Consider the following 25,795-nt stretch of genomic DNA (forward strand, 5'->3'; position numbering starts at 1 on the left):
AGCACAGAGGGTCCCGGGTGAGCTGGACCCAGAGGGGACCACATCAGGATGCATCATGACTCAGATGCCAAAGGTGAAAGATAAAGACAGAGCCCTGGGGGCAGCAAGAGAGAGGCAGAGAGTTGACTACAGTGGGGTGCCTGTAGGACTATCAGCTGATTTCTCAGAGACACTTTGCAGGCAGGAAGGGACTGGCAAGCAGTATTCAATGTGATGAAAAGCAACCTACAACCAAGATTACTCTATTCAGCAAAGCTATCATTTGGAATGGAAGGGCAGATGAAATGCTTCCCAGACAAGGTAAAGCTAAAGGAGTTCATCTTCACCAAGCCATTATTATATGAAATGTCAAAGGGACTTACTTAAGAAAAAGAAGATCAAAACTATGAACACTAAAATGACAACAAACTCACAACTATCAACAACTGAATCTAAAAAATAAAAACAAAATCCAACTAAGCAAACCAGAATAGCAACAGAATCACAGGTATGGGGATCATTTGGAGGGTTATCAGCTGGGAGGGGGGAAGGGGAGAAATGGGGAAATGGTGCAGGGACTAAGCATAATCGGTTGGTACAAAATAGACAGGGGGATGTTAAGAATAATATAGGAAAGGGTGAAGCCAGAGAACTTATATGCTCTACCCATGGACATGAACTAAGGGGGGTGGGATTGCTGGAGGGTAGGTGGGTACTGGGCAGAGGGGAGCAAAGGGGAAAAAAAATTGGAACTACTGTAACAACATAATCAACAAAATATACTTGAAAAAAATGATGATGGTGACAGTTAACATATTTTGACTTTATACTAGGCACTGTACGAAGTGCTTAACACGTATTATTTCACTGAATTCTTGTAACAATTTTATGAGAGGACATTATTATTCTCATTTATAGATGGAGAAACGAGAGCAAGGCTAAATAACTGGTAAATGGTAGAACCTGGATTTGAACTGAGGTTACCTACCTAATTATTAACCTCCAAGCTTTTACCTCCCTATAACAAATGGAGGCTGGGTTAAATCCAGAATAATTCATAGTGACTTGCTTTTGCCTGTGGTGTCATTAGGCTAAAATAAAAGCCATTACCTTTGTATTTTTCCAAATTGAAAACCAACTTAGCACAGCCTTTTTTAGTCTCTTTTCTAGAAATTTATAGTTTTGTGTCTATTTAAAAAAATGTTCTGGTGGATTTCATAAATATGATTTGGATTTTTATTAACCTCTTTTGCTTTTATCTTTTCTTATCTCAAACAACCTTTATAATTTTTGAGAGTAGCTATTTTTATAGGCTGCCTTATATGTTCACAGATGGCATTATTTTATCTGTCCTCATACCATCTGTAGCATCATCGTAGTCTCTTCCATTTGTTGTCATCTTTCATTTATTCATGAGTGAGTTATTAAAATAAAACTTTATATTTGTATAGCATTTTGCTTAAAAGTTAGGGTAAAACATTGATTTATTTTATCACAACAATCCTATGCAAAGAAAATTTAATTTTTTTTTAACCTCATCTTGCTTTACTTTATATATAATCTTTGGGATTGAATTGAATTGAATTGAATTGAATTCAACAACTTCTTATCGGGCACATACTGTGATCCCAGAACTATGGGAATGAAGATATGATCCCTGTTCTCACTGAGCTTACAGTCTAGTGGAAAAGACAGTGAGGAAATAAATACAATTACAGTTTTCACTATGGAAAGAAAATAGAATGGTATGGAAAAGGATGGCAAAAGATTAAATTTGGTCTAAAGTATCTAGAAAGTCCTTTCCGAGGAAGGGTGTTTAGCAAAACAAGTCAAGCTTGTAGGCTGTGAGAAAGATTAAAAGACTTTAAAGTTTAGTGAGCAGTAAACTTAAAAGCTATGATGTTATACAATTCAGAAGTCCAGTCTGTCTGAATCTTGGACTGAGAAGAACAGAGAGACACATACTCTGAAGTGAGGCTTGAGAGGGAAGCAGGGATCAGTTTTTTTTGTTGGTCAGTTAAAGGTTCTGGATTTGAACCTAAGATTAACGGCAAGTCATTGATGAGCTTAAAGAGGTATGACATGAACAGATTTGGGTTCTAGGAGGGCCTCTCAGGCTCACGTGCGGTGAATGGATTGGAAAAGGGGACAGAAGTGGATGTGGCCGGGGAGTTAGGAGGCTGTTGTAGTAGTCTCTCTGAGACGTGATCTTTCACTTAGCCTACTGCGATGGCAGTAGAGATGCAGAGAAATGGATGGATTTAAGCGAGCACCCCAGTGAGAATGGAAGAGCCAGTCTGTGTGTCTACCAAGCTCTGGCTTGTTCTGCTGTGTTCTGCTAACCAATGCCTGTTTTACAGCCGGAGAAAAATGGAACAGAAATGAGACCTGAAATTAGTTTCTGTATCATGAACAGACATGGCCTCAGAGGACAAAGATAATAAAGATAAAAGCATTCAGTTATTGCAAAGTACTCAATTTCACAGTCATCCAGGCAGGATTCTGATGTAAGGTTTGCCTTTTCACATGAATATGTGTGATACCAACAAAACTTTGAAAAACAGATGTGTATTTAGGAGCTAATGTCTCCCTTTCCACCCAAATGCCAGTTCATTCTTTCATTTGCTTGCTTGTTCTTTCCTTTGCTCATTCAAAACAACACTTACTGAGGGCCTGCTGCCCACCAAATAGGTTTACTTGTCTCAGTCTTTAATACCACATACGGCCATCATACCTAGTGTAGGCCTTTGGTGTTTACAGGAACTAGATGGGCCACAGCGCAGATAGGACACATTTAGTTAGGTTTCCACTTTTAATTGACAGAGCCTCACCATTTCTTCCCAGGTGACCCGTCACTTGGGGTGTATGCATTGATAAAACCCTGCGTTCCTGGTTGCCCATGTCTCCTGATGTCACGTCCTTTGCACTTTCTGTTGCTCCCAGTCTTTGCTCAGGCTCTACATGCCTAATCCCATTTCACTCGAACAGTTGACCAGTTTACCCACCACCACCACCACCAACTCTTCTACCAAAGCAATTGGTTAACTGAATGAATTGTTTTTTGACTGAGATAGTCAGTCATTTTAGTCAGAGAGGAAAATCTAGTTGACAGTTGTAGATCTATTATAGTAGCCAAACTGACACAAGCAGTTACAGCACATAAATCCTCAACTGGTTGAAATACAATAAAAATTTACTTGTTTCTAATATAAGTCCGGTGGGCAGTGAATTGGGATTGGAAGGTTTTTTGCTCCATTCATGGGCCCATGCTGAGGGAGTCAACAAGATTGCCTGGGGCTCAGCTGGCAAAGGGGGAGAGCGCAAACGCACAGGAGGTTTTCTTGGGTCAGGACTAGGAGTGGCTTAATTATTCCTACCCACATTTCATTGGCTAGAACTTGGATACATGGCCTTCCCTAACTTCAGGGGAGACTAAGAAGTGCAGTCTCTGTGTCTGCCCAGGAGAAGAGGAAAACCCGATGAGCCAGCCTCTGTCTCACCTAATGACTCATTGTGTGATACCTGCTTTTTGATTCAAATAATGTGGGTCAAGAAAGGACCAGAGATGTGGAGGAGAAGTTTTCTTTGTGCTTTTCTAAGTGGTTCATCATAATGCTGGGCTTTAGAGTGGAAAATGTCTACTTTCTGAATTGCTAACATATCTCATGATTGCTATTACTCTATTCTCACAGGGAAATAAATGCTCGGCTGGATGCTGTATCTGAAGTTCTCCAGTCAGAATCCAGTGTGTTTGGTCAGATAGAAAATCATCTATGGAAATTGCCTGACATAGAGAGAGGACTTTGTAGCATTTATTACAAAAAGGTAAGTGGGATAGAAATCAAATTTATTAAAACTGATAATGTTCCTCAGTATGAAGACTCCACATATTAAAGGAAACCATCTCAGAGCTTTATTGTTATATTGTTACTGTATTTTATAAAATGTTGCAGATAGCATGAGAGAATCCTCAAAAATTTTAACTGCACAAATTAAGGTTACTAAAATTTTTGCATTGTGAAAATAAAGTTTGCCCACTTCTGTTAACTACAGCAACACATAAAGGCCCTTCTGTTGTAATAGAGAATATTCTCATGTTTCAGCTTTATAGTGTGGATCATCATCCAAATAGGTAATTTACTTAGACTAGTTACTTTTAAAAAGAGATGACCAATTATTTTGACCTCAGAATAGCTTTTTACTTGACTTAAAAGAAAACTCTGCTTATATGGTATTTGTGGTGGTTTTTATATGCAAACAAGTTTAGATAGTGAAGGTAGGTTAAACGAATTATTTTGATTTTCATCATTTAAGCTTTATAGTTTAAGTCATAAAAATGACAGAGCAGGTTTTTCATACTTAGGGAAAGAATTTACTTTATTTCAAAATATGCCTAAATTTAAAAGAATTATTAGTTATATTTACATTATATTTGTTGTTAAATGTTTGTTATACCTATTGTAGAAGTCATTCACCTACATTAGACACTTTGTTCTTTATAAAACCTTCAAGACATTGAAAAAATACCATGTATATCACCTTCGTACTGATGGGAAATTATGTATACTGCTGTCTATATATAATGCTATAACAGCTTGCATTACTTTGGCTAAAATGATGCTGCTGAGAGAGGGTTAGTAACTTGCTAGTAAGTAAGAGAATTAGTATTTAACCCAAGGTCTTCGGGTTTTTGGTGGCTACACTTCTGGACAGCATCTTTTTTTTAAAGTATATTTTATTGATTGCGCTATTATAGTTGTCCCAATTTTTCCCACTATTCCCTCCTCTACCCAGTGCCCCCATTCTCTCCAGCAGTCCCCCCCCTCCCGCACCTTAGTTCATGTCTGTAGGTTATGCATACAAGTTCTTTGGCTTCTCCATTTCCTATACTGTTCTTAACATCTCCCTGTCTTATTTTGTACCTATCAATTTGTACTACTTTTCCCCCATTCTCCACCTTCCCCTCGCAACTGATAACACTCCAAATGATCCCCATACCTATGATTCTATTTCTGTTCTGGTTGTTTGCTTTTTTTATTCTTTTCTTCTATTTTTAGATTCTGTTGTTGATAGTTGTGTGTTGTCTTTTTAATGTTCATAGTTTTGACCCTCTTTTTTTAAAGTAAGTCCCTTTAACAGTTCATATAATAAGTGCTTGGTGATGATGAGCTCCTTTAGCTTTACCTTGTCTGGGAAGCACTTTATTAGCCCTTCCATTCCAAATGATAGCTTTGCTGGGTAGAGTAATCTTGGTTGTAGGTCCTTGCTTTTCATCACTTTGAATATTTCTTGCCAGTGCCTTCATGACTGCAAAGTTTCTTTTGAGAAATTAGCTATTAGTCTTATAGGGACCCCTTTAGATAACTCTTCTTTTCTCTTTCTGCTTTTAAGGTTCTCTTTTTATCTATAACCTTTGGCATTTCAATTATGATGTGTCTTGGTGTGGTCCTCTTTGGGTGAACTTGTTTGGGACTCTCTGTGCTTCCTAGACTTGTATGTCTATTTCCTTTGCCAAATTAGGGAAGTTTTCCTTCATTATTTTTTCAAATAAGTTTTAAATTTCTTTCTCTTCTTCTCCTTCTGGCATCCCTATGGTTGATAGGTTGGCACTTCTGGAGATGTCTCATAGTCTTATTCTCTCCTCATTTTCTTTTTTTTAATTCTTATTTCTTCATTTTGTTCTGGTTCAATATTTCTTTCTTTCTTATGTTCTAAATAATTGACTTGAACCCTGGCTTCCTTCCCTTCACTGTTGGCTCCCTGTGGATTTTTCTTTATTTTGCTTAGCGTAACCTTCATTTCTTCTCTTATGTGTTTGCTATACTCAAAGAGTTCTCTGAGCATTCTGATAACCAGTATTTTGAACTCTGCATCTGGTAGGTTAGCTGTTTCCATTTCATTTAGTTCTTTTTTTGAGGTTTTGTTCTGTTCTTTTATTTAGGCCATATTTCTTTGTTTCCTCAATTTAGCAGCCTTCCCATGTTTGTTTCTGTGTATTGAAGGAGCTGCTTTTACTCCCTATTTTAGCAGTGTGGCTTGTTTTGAAAAGGCACGTGTAAGTTGTGTGGCGCAGAGCCTTAGGTAATCACCAGGGTGGAGCAACTTACTTTACTGCTTTGTGGCTGTGTGACGAGGGCTCGGAGAGGGGACAGTGCCACTCCCTGGCTTCTGGCTTCTGGTGGTTCACCTGGTGTTTGCTCCATTTCCAGTCATTTCACCCTTTTGCCGTGTGTGACAGGCACCCTTCCAGCTGCTGCCTTGGTGGTGAATCCCTGGGTGGGTGTTTTTGTGTATGATCTAAGACCATGCTGGCCCTTTTAGCGATGAAAATCCGGTTGTTTCTTCTGCTGCCCCAATCCCAACTGGTTTTTACAGCCAGAAGTTATGGAGACTTACCTTCCTGTCACTTGAAATATTGGTTGGGGGACCTGGTATGGGGCTGAGACCCCTTCCTTGCTCCTAAGTTATACCTCCTGATTTTTATCCACCACACATGGGTGTGAAACCACCCTGTTCCTTGTCTCCACCCCTCCTACCAGTCTTGATATGGTTTCTTCTTTAATTCCACAATTGTAGGACTTCCAGTTAGCTCAATTTCTGATGGCTCTGAATGATGGTTGTTCTGTAGTTTATTTGTAATTTTGCTGTTGTTGTGTGAGGAGGTGAGCTGTGTTTACCTATGCCACCATCTTGACCAGAAATTTGCCTCTCTTTAAACCTGGCTTTGATGTTTGTATTTCATAAGGTTTGTGTATTAATAAAGTTGAAAAACTCTTATTAAAGATCATAATATACTTTTTAAAAATTGGCATATAACATATTATTCATAGTTTCAGGTGTGCAATGTAATAAGTTGATAAGTATATATTGTGAAATGATTACCATAATAAATCTAGTTAACATCCATCACCATGTAGTTGCTAAGTTTTTTTTCCTTATTTGAAAACTTATAACATTTTTATCAAAGTATGGTTGGCTTATGATAGTATATTAGTGTCAGGTGTACAATTGAGTGTTTGGATATTTATATACCTTACAATGTGATCACCACTCTAAGTCTAGTAACCATTTGTCACCGTGCATAGTCATTGCAGTATTACTGACTGTATTTCCTGTGCTGTATTCTACATCTTCGTGGCTTATTTATTTTATAACTGGAAGTTTGTAACTCTTATTCCTCTTCACGTTTTTTTACCCATTCTCCCACATCCCTCTCCTTTGGCAGCTATCATTTTAATATCTTTCTGAGTCTGTTTTTATTTTGTTTTGTTTGATATATATATATGTATATATATATATTTTGCAGGGGGTATTCCACATACAAGAGAAATCATACAGTATTTTTTTTCTCTGATTTATTTTATTTAGCCTAATACCCTGTAGATCCATCCATGTTGTTGTAAATGGCAAGATTTCATTCCTTTTTATTGCTGAGTAATATTCTATTGTATATATATGTCACATCTATTTTATCCATTCATCTGTTGATGGACACCTAGGTTGCTTCCATGTCTTGGCTATTGTAAATAACACCGCAGTGAACATAGGGGTGCATATATCTTTTTTGAGTTAGTGTTTTTATTTCCTAAATATAAGTCCCCAGAAGTAGAATTTGCAGAGTTATATGGTAATTCTAGTTTTTAATTTTTTGAGGAATCTTTATATTCTTTTTTCATAGTGCCTCACCAATTTATAGTCCTACCAACAGTGCACAAAGGTTCCCTTTTATGATGATAGCTTTTTAAAAAATTTTATTATATTTAATGATTATGCTATTACAGTTGTCCTGATTTTTTCCCCCACTCCTTCAGGCAATTTCCCCACCGTTGTTCATGTCCATGGGTCATGTGTCTTAAGTTCTTTGGCTACTCCATTTCCTAAGAGTTACTCTCTTTAGCAACTTCTGAATATAGAATACAGTATTTCTAACTACAGTCACCGTGCTGTATATTACATCCCCATGACTTACTTATTTTATAACTGGAACTTTGCCTTTGACCACCTTCACCCATTGCACCCACTCCCACCACTCGACAACCACCAGTCCGTGAGTTTAGTTTTATTGTTTTTAGATTTCACATATAAGTGAGCTCATACGGTATAGAATCTTAATTCATTGTAACAGTATCTAATATGTTGAGAAAGAATGACTTTTAGAGTTTCAAAATACACTTTACTAAAGGAACTAAAGTCAGACTCCTTCAGAAGCTGTTCCTTGTTGCTGTTTTCATGTTTGCTGTTTTAATATACTTAATATGCCTAAAGATTGGTTTGAAAAATGAAGATCAGAAATGATATGGCAACAGACCAAATCATTAGGAAGTCTAAAAGCTTTAAGCCAAATTTTTATAGATAGTAAGCTGGCTCTTGGAACTCACCATCGAACACATGTCTGCTCTTTATCATTAGATTACTCTAAATAATCTTCTGCTGCATACACCACATGGTGAGTGGTATCCTGGGTACAGACTGTGCCAATTATGTGAAATTCATAAAGTGGCAAGGAACAGAGCTCGGATGTTGTGGAAGTGGTAAGCCTGGGCCATCTGGTTGTGTGGAAAGTGCCTTGGAATAGGCCCAAACACATATTTTTATGAAGATAATAATAGGGGATCCCAGTGGACTAACCCTGAAATAAAATAAACACTTATTTTAATAGAACTTAAAATTCAGATCTTAGAAAATAGTGATATTTGCAAGAGCCAATTAACTTTACTCAAAAACTTTTTTGTAAGAAAGGGACACATAACTGCTAAGGTTGGCAGATACACTTAAAGGATACTAGCACTTAGTAAATGTTGAAAGGGCAGTGATTCCAGATTTTCTCGTAGGTGAGAATAGTTTCTTATCCAGACTGGTATCAGCTTGAAATCAGATTTTCAGCGTGGAGCTTGGGTTCTGCAATGCTCTGCTTGTGCATTTGCGGGTCAAGTCTAAAGCTATTCCACAGAGAAGTTTGCTGGCGGAGATGGGGCTGAACCGGGGACTCCAGGAGCTGCTGCTTTACCCTCATGGTAAATGGATCATGCCTTCTTGCAGATCCATTGAAAGAAACTTGAACACAACCTGCAGTGGGCACTTAGGACTTGATTGGAAAGCACTTCTGCTTCTCAGTCTGCTTCTGTTGCTCACTTAAACTTTACATCAAATCCAAGCATGAAAAATCAACCCCTTTCTTGCTTTTCAAGTTACAATTCTCATTTATATTACTATTAAAAAATCATTTTTAGTTCTTCTATTTTGTTAGGATGTATCATTAAGTGACTGTTAACCAAAAAGCTTCTAGTTTCCACATTTATGCCAATAGTCTAGTTTCCTATATGTATCTTCCCCAGCATACAGTGGCATTCCTGGAGAAGAGGTGTTTTATGATACACTTTTAACTAAACTTTTGTTCAGTTGGTCCTAACTTTTTATTTTTTTGCTTAATTTACTTCATTCTTTATACTTAAATATTGTCTTTTTAAATATGTTCTTAGCATTAGTACATTTTACATATACTACTTATGTATAAATTACCATTAACTCAACCCTAAATCTCTTTTACCTCAAGATATTTATTTTCATGAACTGTCTTACTCATTTTACTTTCTTAACCCTTCTGACCTGATCCAACCTGGACCAGTTGCCCTTTTTATCTATTGTACAACTACCTTCTTAGATTCCCTTTATTTCCCTTGAATTAAACCTTCTGTTGTCTGTATTTCATGTCTTCCTCTTGGTTTATTTCTTCTTTTTGGTGAAATACATTCTCAAGAAGCATTCTAGGAAAGGGTATTGAAAGTAAATATTTTGAAACATTGATGCCTGGAAATGTCTTTTATTTTCTACCTTCACATTTTTTGTAGTTTGATTATGATATTCTAAGCTACAAATTATTTTCCTTTGGAAGCAAAAACATATAATGGGGTAAGGACACTCTATCCAATAAATGGTATTAGGAAAACTGGACAGATATGTGCAAAAAAAATGAAACTAGATCACCTTCTTACACCATATACAAGAAGGAATTCAAAATAGATTAAAGACTTAAATGTTAGACTCAAAATCCTAGAAGAAAACATAGGCAGTAAAAACTCAGACATTTCTCATAGCAGTATTTTTTCTGCTATATCTCCTTTGGCAAGGGAAACAACAAAATAAATGGGACTACATCAGTCTAAAAAGTTTTTGCATGGTAAAGGAAACCATCAACAAAATGAAAAGGCAGCCCACTGATGGGAGAATGTGTTTTTCAATGATATGTCTGCTAATGGGTTAATATCCAAAATTTATAAAGAACTTGTAAAACTCAACACCAAAAAAATAATCCAGTCCTGGCTGCTGTGGCTCAGTGGATTGAGCATCGGCCTGCGAGCCAAGTGTCGCTGGTTCGATTCCCAGTCAGGGCACATGACTAAGTTGCACGTCAGGTCCCCAGTTGGGGGTGCGAGTGAGAGGCAACCACACAGTGATGTTTCTCTCCCTCTCTTTCTCCTTTCCCCTCTCTCTAAAAATAAAATAAATAAATAAATAAAATTAAAAAAAATAAATCCAGTTAAAAAACGGGCAAAGGACCTGAATGGACACTTTTCCAGGGAGGACATACAGGTGGCCAACAGACATATGAAAAGATGCTCAAAGTCACTAATCATCAGAGAGATGCAAATAAAAACCACAATGAGGTTATCTCGCCTCACATCTGTCAGAATGGCTATCATCAATAAATCAATAAACCAGTATTGTTGAGGGTGTGGAGAAAAGGGAGCCCTTTTTCACTGTTGGTGGGAATGCAGAGTGTGGAGAACAGTATGGAGTTACCTCAAAAATTAAAAAATGGAACTGCCTTATGACCCAGTGATGCCACTTCTGGGAATATATCCAAAGAAACCCAAAACACTAATTTGAAAGAATACATGCACTCCTGTGTTTATTGCAGCATTATTTACAATAGCCAAGATTTGGAAGCAGCCCAAGTGCCCATCAGAAGATGAGAGGAAAAAAAAAAAAAAAAACCTGGGCTATGCCCTGGCTGGGTAGCTCATTTGGTCAGAGAATCGTCCTAATATGCCAACATTGTAGGTTTGATTCCCTGTCAGCGCACATACAAGAATTACCCAATGAATGCATAAATAAAGTGGAACAACAAATTGATTTTTTTAAAAAGTAGTGGTACATTTACACAATGAAATACTACTTGGCTATGAAAAAGAAGGAAAATTTACCCTTTGTGACAGCATGGATGGACCTGGAGAACATTATGCTAAGTGAAATAAGCCAGTGAAAGTTAAGTACCATATGATTTCATTCATATGTGGAATCTAATGAGCAAAATAAACTAACAAACAAAATAGAAAAAGACTCATAGAGAACAGATTGACAGCTAGTTGTCAGAGGGGAGAGGGTTTGTAGGATTTGGTGAAAAAGGCAAAGGGATTAAGCAAAAACAGCAACAACAAAGAAAACATCCTTGTAGACGCAGGCAACAGTATGGTGATTACCTGAGTGAATGGGGAGTGAGGGAAGTAGAAAGTGGTAAAGAGGCGATAAGTGGTGATGGAAGGAGACTTGACTTGGTGTGTGAACACACAGTACAATATACAGATGATGTATTATAGAATTGTACACCTGAAACCTATATAATTGTATTAACCAATGTCACCCAAATAAATTCAATAAAAATTATATATTTTCCTTTGAATTTTGTTACTCCATTGTCTTCTAGTGTCTACTATTATTGTTGCACAGTATGAAGTCATTCTGATTCTTAATTCTTTGACTCTTTTTGCTCTTCTTAATTTTTCCACCTCTCTGGAAACTGGAGGATTATTTCTTTGTTCCCAGTGTTCTAAAAGTTCACGATGATTTGTCTTGATTTAACACTATTTTCATTCATTATATTGGGCCATTTCAATATAGCAACTTAAATCCTGACATTCTGGGAAGTTTTCCTGAATTATTTTATCGATTCTTTCTTTCTTTCTGGGTTCTCTTATTTGAATTGATTGAATCTCCTGAACTGAGTATCCAACTTGCTTCCGTATTTTTCATCTCTTTATACTTTTGCTTTACCTCTTGGGGATTTCCTTACCTTTATCTTCTATCTCTTCTGTTGAAGTTTTCATTTCTGCTATCATAGTTTAGTTTTTAAGAATGTTTTCTTGTTCTCTTAATGTTTTTATTTCCCACAGCATCCCATTTTTGTTTCATGCTTGAAATATTCTGTTTAATTGAGGATATTATTATTATTATTACTATTAAAATTTTTTCTTTTATCTACATAGGCTCTATTCCCATCAGGTTTTATTGATTGATTGTTTTGGTCTTTGCATTGCATATTAGAATTTCTTATCTGATGTCTGATCATTTTTTAAGGGGGAGGATGAAAATGCCTATAGGAAGGCCTCTGTATGTTACTTGCAAAATATTAGGTGAACTATAGAGTGAACTAGGTGGTTCATTTATTGGGAGAACTGCTGTAGTATCTAGAATTCTCCTCTTGGGCTGTGAGATTCTCCAAAGACTCTTTCAGTCTCCTGACTAGTATTCTGGGATCTAGAGGGGGACAACCGGGAGTCTCAGTGTTCAGTTTGCAACCATTCTTTTAATCCTTGCTACTGGTGGTACCCTCATCCTTCAAGGTGCCTGAAGCTGATTCAGGATAGCCTATGTTTTACCTTTTCCAGAAACTAAAACTAGTCTTCTGTGGGGTGGGAGAGTTGTGGTTGCTCAGTGGCGTGGAGAGAAATAGGAGATCTAGGGATTTAATTGCTCCTTACATCACTTTTAACCAGTTCCTTTCTACCTGCCCTCTCCTGCAACTTTCACTTCCAAAGCTAATTTGTGTCACCAGTTACTAAGTATTTTGGGATTCTTGGTATAACTCAGTTTGAGTCCTAGTTTTCCTCAGGGCCAGCTTAAGATGAAAATATTTTGAGTCTTCTGAGTCAGTTACCACTTGTCTATTTACTTTAGAACTTCTAAGATGATGTTGCTGTTGGTTTTTCTCCTAGATAGTCCTGTGGTGTCATGCCTTTTTAAACGATCTTTGATGACCATGTTTAGCCCATTCTCTTTTTCAGAAACCCCAAAGTAAAAAATATTCATGTTCATCTGAAAGATTACAGTAGTGTACTGGGGTATGAAACAGAGTTAAAAGTCTTCCTCCACCATCCCCACATACTACCCACTACCCAGAATAAATTACATGAGTTCCCTTCCAGAAAGTTTCTTTAAAATATTTTTACTTCTATAGAGTAATGCATAATTTAAAGAATCAGAAATGAAGTTTTACTGTGTAAATATATATGATATGTGTATACTATGTATATTTAATATATGTTGAAATTATGGCATTCCATATAAATTTGTACATCAGAATATATACACATCTGAATTTTAAAAACTGTTTTATGCTTTGTATGAGTTTTTCCCTAATATCTCATGTTGGATATTGGCTTCTTATCCATCTTTTAAATATTATAAAATATTTACTATAAATATTCAGATACACATTTTCACTACTTGTGACAGTATATTTTTAGTTAAGTTCTTAAAAGTATAATTGCTTCATAAAAGAATATGTGTACTTTTTTAATATGATGATATACCAAATTGTCTTTCAAAAGGTTATCTATGAATAGTATATAAAAGTGCCTTTTTAAAAAATACCCTCTGTAGCTTGGTTATTATCAAGTTTTAAAATTTTCGGTATTTTGATAAGTGAAAAATTCTATCCTGTATTTTTATTTTGCTAGTCCTAATTGTGAGGTTAATCATGTGCTTATTGGACATTCTTTTTTTATGAACTGCATATTCAGTTCATTGAGCCATTATCTATTGGATTATTCATCTTTTCCATGTAAGATTTGTAAGAACTCATTATATTTTGGGGAATTTTGTCCTTTATCTATCTCTCAAAAGTCTTACAGAGATTTCCCCAGAATTGTCCTTTATATTTTTGACATTTTACTGTATTTTTGCTATGTCCTCAATGTACTTGAAAATAAAAAGATATTGAGCAAGCATTGGCCTTGCTATCCCTATCCCAAGTTATTTTTCTTATAATTTTAAAATATTATTTTATAAAGTTTATTGACTTAACATTTAGAAGGTATAAACAGTATTTTATTTCAATTAACTAGTTTATAGAATAAATTAAATTTTTCTTTTATTCTGACCACTAATTAAATTTTATGTTCATGTATTATATATTATTTAGGTAAAGTATTTTTCTATTTTCAGTGTTCCACCAAAGAATTCTTCTTGATTGTCAAAACCCTTTATCACCTGAAGTCAGAATTTCAAGCATTAATACCTGCTGTTAATTCCCACGTTCAGTCAGACTTGCTCCAGACATTTCTTTTAGAAATTCCTGAACTCCTAAGTCCAGTGGAGCATTACTTAAAGATACTTAATGAACAAGCTGCCAAGTAAGTAGCAGACTCTTAGTTCTTTCTTTCCAGCAGTGAGAGTTTTAATTTGCTTGTCCTAATGTATTTGTCATATGATGTGTGGATTCTTAAGCATCATTGAAAGTAATGGAAGTTGCCTGTGAAGTTAGAATTGTGATTTGGGTACTAAAGGATTCCATCTAGAAGTAACACTTGGCTGTGTAAAATTTAGGCAGTTTATCACCTAGGACAGATGTAGTACTTACTCAGGTATCAGATGATGAAAATACAAAGTCCAGAAAGAGCAAGCAGTAGCAGTTTATTAATCCCAAAATGGGTGTTTGATGGCATCGTGTACTCATTTGCTAGAACTCGAGGGAGGGTCTGCCCTTATATTTTGAAACTGCAAAAGCAAAATTATCCTTTAATAAGTAGTCATTTTACAGTTCATCCCCCAGAAAACTCTGTATAAAAGAAAGGATTTGACAGTATTTATATTTGTGTTTATTTCTGAATAGGCAAACAACAAATGTTTAAATTTATCTCTTGGTTTTACCATTGGAATCATGAACTTGCAAAACAAAAATGATGTTAGAGTCACTTATCTGTCTTCAAAGAAATTAAGAAAGTTATCCATAAATACTTAGTGGCAGTTTTCAGTTTTATATTTTCATCATGCTATGAAAAATAATAACTGGTATGTTATACACTTCATTACATATATTTGCATTTTTTTAAACTTTTTTAGAATTGGGGATAAAACTGAATTATTCAAAGACCTTTCTGACTTCCCTTTGATAAAAAAGAGGAAGGATGAAATTCAGGGAGTTACTGACAAGATCCAAATACATCTGCAAGAAATACGAAAAATACTGAAAAATCCTTCTGCACAATATGTGACAGTATCAGGACAGGAGGTAATGTTAAAATTTTTATTTGCATTTGTTTTCCTCAGTAAAAAAGCTGTTTTAAAATGTTAATAAAAATATGAGGATAGGATGAAAACATTTTTTCAGATTTTCAGTTTTGTTCCTTAGAAATATGTTATAATACCTTTTTTAAAAATAAGAATTATTATAATAAGTATTTTGTTTATTTACTATAGTAAATAAACTTGGCAAAATCATGCAACTTAATGTTACATGTCATTTAATATTATCTGTTGAAATTATAGTATAGCTCCCTGGCTGGGTAGCTCAGTTGGTTAGAGCATCATCCCAATGTGCCAAGGTTGCAGGTTCGGTCCTCATTAGGGCACATACAAGAATCAACCAATGAATGCATAAATAAGTGGAACAAGAAATCGGTGTCTTTCTCTCTCTCTCTCTCTCTCTCCTTCCCTCTCTCTCAAATCAATTAAAAAAAACTATAGAAAACCTTCATTATTGCCAATAGTAAATTATAAAATTAATTTACCCTAATCTAAGAGAGAGAAGTTAGTCTTTGGTCCCTTGCTTGCAGATGATGAAATGAAACAAAGTGAACCACCTGCGGTGATTGGATCACACAGTGATTAAATGGCAGGGCATTCTCTGAAGTTAGGAGCGTAGGTGCTAAAAAACAAAAATCCAAAAAGCAAAAGCTATAGTGAAAACCTACATTAGTGAGTCTTCCATGGGATTATGGTACTGTTTAGAATGTTTTTATGTGTACCTCTGTTTAAAGTTTGATATTAATTCTGAATGAGAACCATGAAAAACTATGCTTTTTAAGGGTAGTGGTTCCTTTTGGTCCTGTTCTGAGTCTTGAGGCATGCCTCTTCTAGATCTTACGTTTAATAAAAGATAAAGATTCTACTGGAGGAAACTGAGACATTCTGCTTTGTTAAAATAGCAAATTAAGATATCTGTGAATAATTTCTACAAAGTGAACATTTTATTGGGATTTTAAAAGTAGATTTTTTTCTTAGGGGGGAAAAGCTTTCAAATAAAATTTTAGATATTTACATTGTTTTGTATATTTAGCCAAAAGATTGTGGATTTATATGATTATTTGAAATAAGAAACTATAGTAAATTATGTTCATTAATCTAACAGATTAATAATAGACCATTAAGTCGGCCTTTCTTCTGGACTAAAATTATTAAGATGTTATAATCAGGCAAACATTTTATGGCGTATTCCACATGGAGCTCTGTATAACAGAAAAATTATTTGACAGTATTTACAGTCCATTTTCTCCCTTGAATAGGCAAATACCAAATATTTAATTGTATGTCTCAGTTGCACCTACAATCAAGACCTTGCAAAATGACAAGTGACCTCAGTGCCACTGTTCTGGCTATTTATTGAAATGAGATGATCCAAATTGTTTAGTAATACCAATAAAAGATATGTAGTAGAAAGTGATTGCCTGATATTACAGTGGGGAAAGCTGAGGGTAAGTGCCAATTCTGGCACTCACATGCTGTGTGACCATGGAAGGGCACCTTTGTTGTGAGACTGCCGTGAAGACGAACTGTGTAAAATACACAGATGTGCTTTCTATTCATAAAGCACTCCACAGATGTTACTCATATAATAACAACAGTAATATAGTCACCATTTATCAAGTACTTGTTGAAGTCTAGAACTGTGCTAAGTGCTTTGCATCTATTATCTAATTTAATCATTGTAATAACACAAGAAGGGGTTTCTCCAGTGTTGCTGGAAAGAAAACTGGAATATGTAGGTAAGTTACACTCGTCAGAAGCCCAGCTTCATCCCAGTTTTGTCTTACTATAGTGTTTCTACCATATCATTATTTCTCTGTACTCACAATATTAACTCAAGAATATCAATGTCATGGATTTTATTTGATAAAATCCAGACATTTTAGAGCTTGTACTATTCTAATTAAAATAAAGCTTATGCTTGGAGAAGATAGTCCTGGATTCAAATGGTAGTTTTTAAGTAAAAATGAACAGGAATTTATTAAAGATACTAAATTAGTTATTCTTTATTAGGGTAGCATTGAAGTTTAAGAAAAAGTACTGCAAGGAGATGAAGTGATTGGATTACAAATGATTAGGGAGGGAGATGCATTATCTTATATTTTACATAGCCTTACTAGGTTAGAGCGATGAATTTGAGGCAAGAAATTTCCTAGTTATTAACAATAGGATGGAGTCCCGTTGGTTTTTAAAAACCTTTAGAATTTTAATAGTACAAATTAATGTAGAATCACATTTATAACATTTTTGAGAATTAGTGATTCTGTTCATTTAAATAAACACCAAATGAACTCTAAATATTTGGCATTGTTATAATCAAATTCTGTTAAAAAATCTGTACTTAAGGTATCAACAGATTATTTTGAGATACTTAAAGGACTAAGAACAAACTTCATTAAATATGCTTACCTCTGGAAAGGAGAGAGGAGGGAGGGAAGCCCTTATTTTATATGCTTGTTTCTATTTTATACCCTTTTCTTCTGTCTGAAGTTTTACTTCTATACAGTAACTTCTGTAATAATTTTTGTAAACCTATTTATAGCAGTCCCACATGGTACATGGATCTCATTATCTAAAATAAGTAGACAGACTGTCAATCCAGGATACTTTTGACAACATTCATTTTTCACTGCTGTTCGCAGTTTTTATATACTCATTAGAATGCCAAGTCTTACTGACTGTGGTACCTTATTGTCTGACTCTGAAAGTATTTGTTTATAAGGAAATAATGAAAGCAGAAACTTACATAGCTTTACATAGTTCACTACTTCTGTGATAGTCTCTCTCATACTTTGTGTATATAGTGAATTCTCCTCTAACTTTGAATATGGGATGGATACTTAGATTTGATGCAGTATTGTTATTATTCTTAAGGAAAAGAAATGAAATTTGGGAGAAAAACCTTTCAAAAAATTGTATTAATTCACAGCACGCAGCATATCCAAATATTTGTTTAGTGTGTTTAAGATGTGGAAAGCATCCTGTTAAATCTTACTTATACATAAAAGTATAGTTGAAAATTCTTGAGAGAGTGAGAAAGAAAAGGGGAGAGAATTGGGGTAAGTGTGTTGTTGGGGAAAACAGCAGTTTTTGAGGTAAGAATTTCAGCCAATTTAGCAACGACGCCAGCCCAGGGGTACTGCAGGCCATAGTTGGAGTAACAACACCTGACATTTAACCACGGCAGACTTGGACCCGGGAGAAGCATATGAAAGATCACTAGAACTAATGAAGGCAGACTTCTCTCACCAACACCTAAGAAGTGAAAGTCAGGAACTGGAGAGCAGGGAAAGCTACTATGAGAACTTTCTCAGATTTCTGAAATATATGTTAATTTCCCACTCAGTTGGTTTTCTTTTCTTTGGCAATAAAATCTTTAAACAAAAGGCCTCTATGCCCATTCTTGGGATGTTTGTAAAAGGCAATAGAGAATTTCCTCTCCCATAACCAGTGTAGAAGAGGAAAAAACTGCTAGTTGATGACAATTCTGAGGAGAAACACAGGCTGAGAACCCAGGACCACTGAAAGGAAAAAAAAAAAAAAAGAAAAAGAGGAAACACAGGACCACCACCTGCCTGAGGAAGTGACCCTGGGGGTTCAACATGCAGGGGGTCCACGTGGCCTTTCCTGACGCTCACACTGTCTTCAGCCTGTATTGGTTCTGCATGGGGCTTGCTTGAGGGGCTCTGGTCCTGAAGGTAAACCCTTGGAACTTACAGATTGAAGAGTTATGCTCAGACTCTTTATAAGCTGCTCCTGAGGACCATGACCAGTAGCAGTTTGTAATGCGTATAAGACACAGATTTGAATCCAGCGCTGTCATGGCAAATTACTTCAAATTACTTAAGCAAACCAGTGTAGCTGGCCACCCAGGGACCTCAGTGAGGCAGTTTGGGCTCCTTTTCAAAATTCCCACCATCCCTTAGTCACGCTGATGGAGCTCTGTTAGTAATTTTGGTCTAATGTGTCTTTCCTAAATGTCTATGACCCAGTATATTCCCAAATTTTTCAGTTTGCCTTTGGTATAGATAGCTTTTCCCAGAATTATTTTATCAAAAGACTAATATGTGTTCTCATAGAACATTTAAAAGTAATATTTAAGCAGAATTTTTTAGCATAAAGTGCTTTTATCTTTCCCATTCGTGATGTTTATTTTGTGTTTTTTACCCTCACTTTTTGTAGGCAAAGCAGACTTTTTTGGACTCTTCACTCTTAATTGTTTAACTGGGTGTGGCAGATTTGAAATTGTTAATTCCTCTCAATACAAGAGGACATCATTAGTTATAAAATTTTTGCTAAGAATGTAAATTCTTAAAATTAACTATTCTAATTATAATTAATGTAAAAGCTACAGTATTTCTGTTGAAAGAAAAATAAACTCAAGAGCCAGGCTAATATTATTAATAATGAGCATATTATAAATACTTGAAATGTTATAAAACTGATTAGTGTAAAAATGTTCTTACAGCCTTTTAAAATTAGTGGTGGCCACAGAGTTTCTGAGTTCCATACTATACAAAATAAGTTTATTTATTTGAATAAAACATTGAATTTCATTGCAGTAATATAGAAATGTGAGCAGGAAGATGAGATGATATATAATGAATGCTAAAAATGAAAGGTGTGGAAGAAAAACTTGATTTCGTTTGCTTCCTGGCTGATTTCAGAAAAGCTGTCTAATAGAGAGCACAGTTAGATATATGAAGATATGGTTCATATACGTGAAAACTTAAAGTACTCATGGGAAGAAATATCTTCCTTAATAGTTGGGGAAGCCACTGCTTCCTTCATGAGGATACTTTTAGAGGACTTAGGTTCCTTGGATTAAAAACTATGATAATAAATCCTTTTCTGTTCAGAATAGGGGAGGGGCCATGTTGCAAACTTGTATAACGTCTAATAATTGAACATTAACAATTTTATATACTTATAAATTCATTTTTATTACTGAGTAATAGAATTCTTAAGATAAGTGGGTACTAATAAATGATACAGGTCATTAATGAAGAAAATCACCATTCATACTATGCACAAAACAATATTATAAACATTAAAGTGCCAAATTATCTTTTTTATTACAAACTTATTGTTCAATACAAATTGTACTTTATCCAAAGTATTGGAACCCTAAGTAGTAATATTTGATTTATAGACACATATAAACTCTCCCAAGAACAATACTGGATTTATTTTGATTGTTTAGAATAATTTTTACTATTTATAATTAATTTTAGCATAAATTTGAGAAAGCTTTAAAATATAATGCTTAATTATTTAAATATCTAATTCTTATTTATATTTATTTTAGTTTATGATTGAAATAAAGAACTCTGCTGTATCTTGTATACCAACTGATTGGATTAAGGTTGGAAGGTAGGTTTAAAAATATCTATTTTTAAATTAACATGAATTATAATGACATTTGTATATCTATGTTCTACTGACTGATAATAATGACATTCTTGACATAAAAAGCCATTCTTACCCTTCATTTTTTTTATGGAAATTTAACCAAAGAAAAAATTTATTTTTCATTCATTTAAAACATTTTCCCAAAGGGTATTTTATTAGTAAACATTTATTTTCTTGTTTTGTAAATTACTGTTTATTTTTTAACTCAGAGTACATTTTAAAGACATGAAAGAAAAAAGTTGAGGAACCTCCAATTCTAAGATTAATTTGGTTGCTTGAATTTTTTGATGAATGCTATACTTGACATTTCTTTATGAAGCTGAAATTTCATTTTCTGCTTCACTGAGCTCTGCATTTCTTTATTCTCAATGCTTTCCATGGCACATAGTTATAATAGTTCATTACATCGTTTTTTTGTGAGTTATATCATGAATTGATGAAAATAAATTAATCAAAAAAATTAGAGAACTACATTGAGACTCTGCCTTTTTCCTTGGTTAGGCATTAATCCCCAAAAGGGGATTCATTTAGAGAAGTGGTATTAAAAAAGTATATCCTCCTGTGAGTAGTATCCTTTGTGGAATATTTATTGCTACTGTTATTAATATGTTTGCATGAATTTGAAATGGAAATGTTGCATTTGCCTTAGTAGAGGAGTGACTATAGCTGGTGATGGTATGACAGAACTCTGTTAAGAGTGGAAGAAAATCTTGACAATGGTGTGTGAATGGTTATTAATTTATTATTTTAATTAAATTATTATCCATTGCCACTCTGAAAGGATGCTAAAGACCAGCTATGGGTTTCTTTAGCTCTAAACACCATCCTTTTTTTTTTTTAAGTTACCAGAAACTGTAATTGGCATTTGAGTATTGTTGATTTTAGGAGATGTTTTTGCAGGCGTTTTTTCCTTTTGTCCTATACTAGAGCTAATGAATGGAAATATGCTTTATGAAGAGAAATTACTAGAAATCATGTTAGCCTACATAGAACAGTAACTGAAATGTCTCACTAAATGAGTTTTGTCAGAAGAGAAAGCTATGATAAATATGTTTGCATAGAAAGCTAGATGACATAATTTAAAAGCAACAGGCAAGACATAAATCAGTGCCAGCATCTTTTGAACATTCTGTGATGTAAATTGAATGAATAAATATGATGGTTTGGGGAAGATTCATTATAATTTTTAATCTGTTGTTTGGCCATCAGAGTCCTGACAGGGATAGGTTAGAATATCATTAGTCAGATTTTGAATGTGAAAGGGTTACCCCTAGTCCAGTAACTTGCCAAATTAAAGATAATTGTGACAGTGTATTACAGGAATGGGGAGCAAACAGAGTACAGTCTGTCATCACCTGCTTATCACTCAACCCTGACTTTTCTTTTTGAAGGTCTCATCATAGTAACAACATCAACATCAGTAACAACCGCCATGACCACCACAGAACAAATCCTAATATTGAGTACTAGGGACGAGGTACTCTGTTAACCACTATATGTTTGATCCTCTCAGCAGTACCTAGGAGGTAGATACTATTATTATGCCCATTTTATAGATGGCAGAAGTGATGTTGAGAGGTCAGTTATATTTGCCCAAAGTCATACAGCTAGCGAGTAAGTGGCAGAGTTGGGGCCTTGGCCCAGGTTCTGTGACTGGGGACCCATGGCAGCCCCCACTGTGCTCTACAGCTTCTTCATGAAGCAGAGATTATATGCAAGATCAGAGAAGGAGCACATGGTATTTCTTTCTGTCCAGGGTCACTGTAACTCTACAGTTAGATCATGAGAACTCTTTGCCTCCTGAATTAATGCATTGTATTCTTTATAATGCTCTATATCTTTCTTTTTTTACTGGAATGCATTAACGATACAGAAAAGTATAAAATATAAGGATTTATATGGCCTTCGCTAATATATCCACCTCTGAGCTGTGGCTCAGGACTTTTTTTTTTTTCTTCACTATTTCTTCTGTTCTTCCTGTTTTAAGCACTCATTTTCATTCAGTATAATTTAAAGGAAAAAGCTTTCTGCTTATGAAATGAAACTTCTAAACTTTGACTTTGCCATATGGTTTTAATTTGAAATGCATTTTAAAAGCTTACGGAACAAAGTCCTATGAACTCTTAAGTACTTTATTTACAACAAAGATCTTTGGAATCAACAGAGATCAGGCCATAATTAAAGAATGTTCTCTATTTACAGCTATTTTTTTTTTTTTTTTGGTTTTTCAATTACAGTTGTCCCCTTTTCCCCTAATTTCTCTCCCCCAACAGCTATTTGTTTTTAAGGTTCATCAGAAAATAATAAATAACTACTTTAATTTTTATGAAGAGATGGCATTACTAATTTCTTAGTAACCTTGATTTCCTACTTATGTTTTTCCCCTCTTCTAGCACAAAAGCTGTGAGCCGCTTTCACTCTCCTTTTATTGTAGAAAATTACAGACGTCTGAATCAGCTCCGGGAGCAACTAGTCCTTGACTGCAATGCTGAATGGCTTGATTTTCTAGAGTGAGTTTACAATGAAAAACATAATCTGATTTTTTGCTATGAGAATTAGACCAGAAAGTCTTTCCATCAAAAAGAAAAGTAGAGATTACTGCTTGTGACCTGCCATAAAGTAGTTGAGTACATGTGTTCTCTGATTTTATTTTTAATCCATTGAAATGTAAGCTCGTCTTAGTCTTTGGTGAGAGACCAAATATATATACTGTATTGTTACTGTTCTAGCATTTTGTTGCTAAGGATTTTTAATAGAGTCTTTTTTATGAAATTCCACCTTGGACTTTGTGCACTTTTCTTATATAAAGGCTTAACATTTTCAGAGTTGGATAAGTATGGGTTAGTTGTTTTGTTTTGTCCCTAACTTTTTATTTTGAAAACACTTAAATTTATGGGAAAGTTGAAATGAATACCTATGTACCCTTCACCTAGATTTATCAGGTGTTAACATTTTGTCATATATATTTTATATCTCTTACACCTTTTTTTCCTGAAACATCTAAAAGTAAGTTTTAGACATCATTAACACTTCACCCCTAAATACTTAAGTATACATTTTATAAAAATAAGGACATTCTGCTGTATAATCTTAACACCATGATCACACCTAAGAAAAATTAATATTTAAGAATATATTGAATTACTTCTCTCATTTTTAAGTGAAAGATCCAATCAACTTTTATACATTGCATTTGGTTGTTCTGTCTCTTTAATCTATTTCAATCTAGAATAGTTTGCCACCTTTTTTATTTATTATTATTAATATGAGATTATTTTTGGAGAGTACTTGCCATTGTCTTAAAGAATGTCTCATATTCTGGATTTATTAGTACTCGTGTTCATATTGACAAGTTTAAGTCAGCAGTGTGTTGGTTAACAGCTAACTCTCTGGAAGAGTAGTAGTGTTTGTGGTGTTTGCTCATTTCTGTAATGAAATGCTTTCACCATGACTGAGTTTAAGCTACTGTTGGACAGGAGTGAGGGAGATGTGCACAGCTGACTTTCATGAGTTTGTCGGCACCGGCTCTGAACCACCACTTGTCTGAGCACTTTAATATGTACTGCCTCATCAGTCTTCACAAGAGCCCTGTGGATTAAGTATTATTATCACCCCCCAATTTATAACTGAATAAAATGATATGCAGAAATAAGAAGTTGCTCATAGGTTGAAGACTGGAGCCCAGATTCAAGCCAGGGTGTCTTGACAGTAGGGTCTGTACCCTTCACTCTCAGGCTGTGCAGTCTGTCCGTGATGAAGCTGTCTGTAGTCATCTCTCTAAACAGGAATTTGTTAGTCTTTCCCTTTAAAAACTTGAACTGTAAATATTCAGTGAGTTCCTTCAGGGAGCTTTATATGTATAAAGTAACCAGTCTAACAAATGAAAAAAAAAAGGAACAACAAAAGATACTACTTGACAGTTTTTAAAATATTGGTGTCATCTCTTTTTGCCCAGGAGACTGTTGAATTATGGGATTAGAAAGATTCTAATTTACGTATCCTGAGTCTGTTGAGGTTATCTTGACTCAGACTCTTGAACCCAAGGATGGAAATTTAGTTTATTCAGTTCCTTTCTCAATTTACTTACAATTTCCCATTTTAAAGGTTTTAGGGGTCCTTGAGTCTCATAGTTCTTTTGGCTTTTCTCTTAGTAGTATCACTGAGGACATGAAAATTGGACTGAAATTACTTCTTTGGGGGTTTAAGGGCCAGGTTCTAGGTTCTGGGATTTGGTGAGGTGATTCATATTCATTCTATTCTTAGTGTACATGATTTTATAAATCGATTAACATTCTCCCTGTCATTATTCTAGACTAAAGAAAGTCCAGTCTACCAGGCTAAAATCTTGAGCATTCTCCTTCATTCTTTGTTCCTTATTGTCCCTTTGCAATCTCTCTTTGGTTTTCTTCTTCTTTCACTGTTCTCTTCTATCACCCACCATTATATCTTTCTTACTGTATCAGCCCTCTGCCTGCGCCGTTATGCCAAAATAGCCCAGGAGAATTCTGCTTTCATTATACACCCATCTGATGTAGTCCAGAGCTGCTGCTAAGAGCAAGCCAACATTAAATATGACATAGCAGGAGATTATGATACTCATGATATACTGTTTAGTGAAGAGAAGGGTGCAAAACAGTATTAAAGTATGATACATTATGTATGTGTAAATTCACATATATGTATAGCATGCAGATCTTTATATTAAAAATAAACTATGTTTATTGTCATTTATTTATATTTTTCAATAAGTGTGTGTATATATAGTCTCAAGTATTAACTGGTTATTTCTGAATGGAAAGGTTTCTGGAGATTTTAATTTACTTTGCAAATACATGATTTCACAAGTTTTATATACATATTACTTTCAAAATAAATATATATTAAAGTCTTTTTTTATCTTAAAAAGAATACTGACTGAAATTTAATTAGAGATTTGCAGTTATAACTTCCACTTGAGAACAGCGTTGATTGTTATGTAAACTATTAATTGAGGTGCCAGATGGTATGAATCTGATGTCATTTAAAAATTATGAACCTCAATGAACCTGACATCAGAGGATTGAATACCAGCTGCACAAGAGTATTTGTCTCTTACTAAGAT

The 25,795-nt window shown here is 34.8% G+C and overlaps 1 protein-coding gene across 2 annotated transcripts in view; it reads left to right on the forward strand.

Moving 5' to 3' along the window:
* The window catches only part of MSH3 (mutS homolog 3), a 145,855-nt gene that overhangs the window by 71,108 nt on the left and 48,952 nt on the right, over positions 1 to 25,795 (forward strand). For both annotated transcript variants that reach the window (XM_090278976.1, XM_090278975.1), the window contains exons 13-17: positions 3,672 to 3,804; positions 14,203 to 14,390; positions 15,100 to 15,268; positions 20,591 to 20,655; positions 23,088 to 23,204. In XM_090278976.1, coding sequence (XP_090135102.1) covers positions 3,672 to 3,804; positions 14,203 to 14,390; positions 15,100 to 15,268; positions 20,591 to 20,655; positions 23,088 to 23,204 — 672 coding nt within the window. The remainder of the gene's footprint in view (positions 1 to 3,671; positions 3,805 to 14,202; positions 14,391 to 15,099; positions 15,269 to 20,590; positions 20,656 to 23,087; positions 23,205 to 25,795) is intronic.

Source organism: Furipterus horrens, unplaced genomic scaffold (assembly GCF_987537825.1).
Source record: "Furipterus horrens unplaced genomic scaffold, mFurHor1.1.pri manual_scaffold_5, whole genome shotgun sequence".
NCBI classification, from domain to species: domain Eukaryota; kingdom Metazoa; phylum Chordata; class Mammalia; order Chiroptera; family Furipteridae; genus Furipterus; species Furipterus horrens.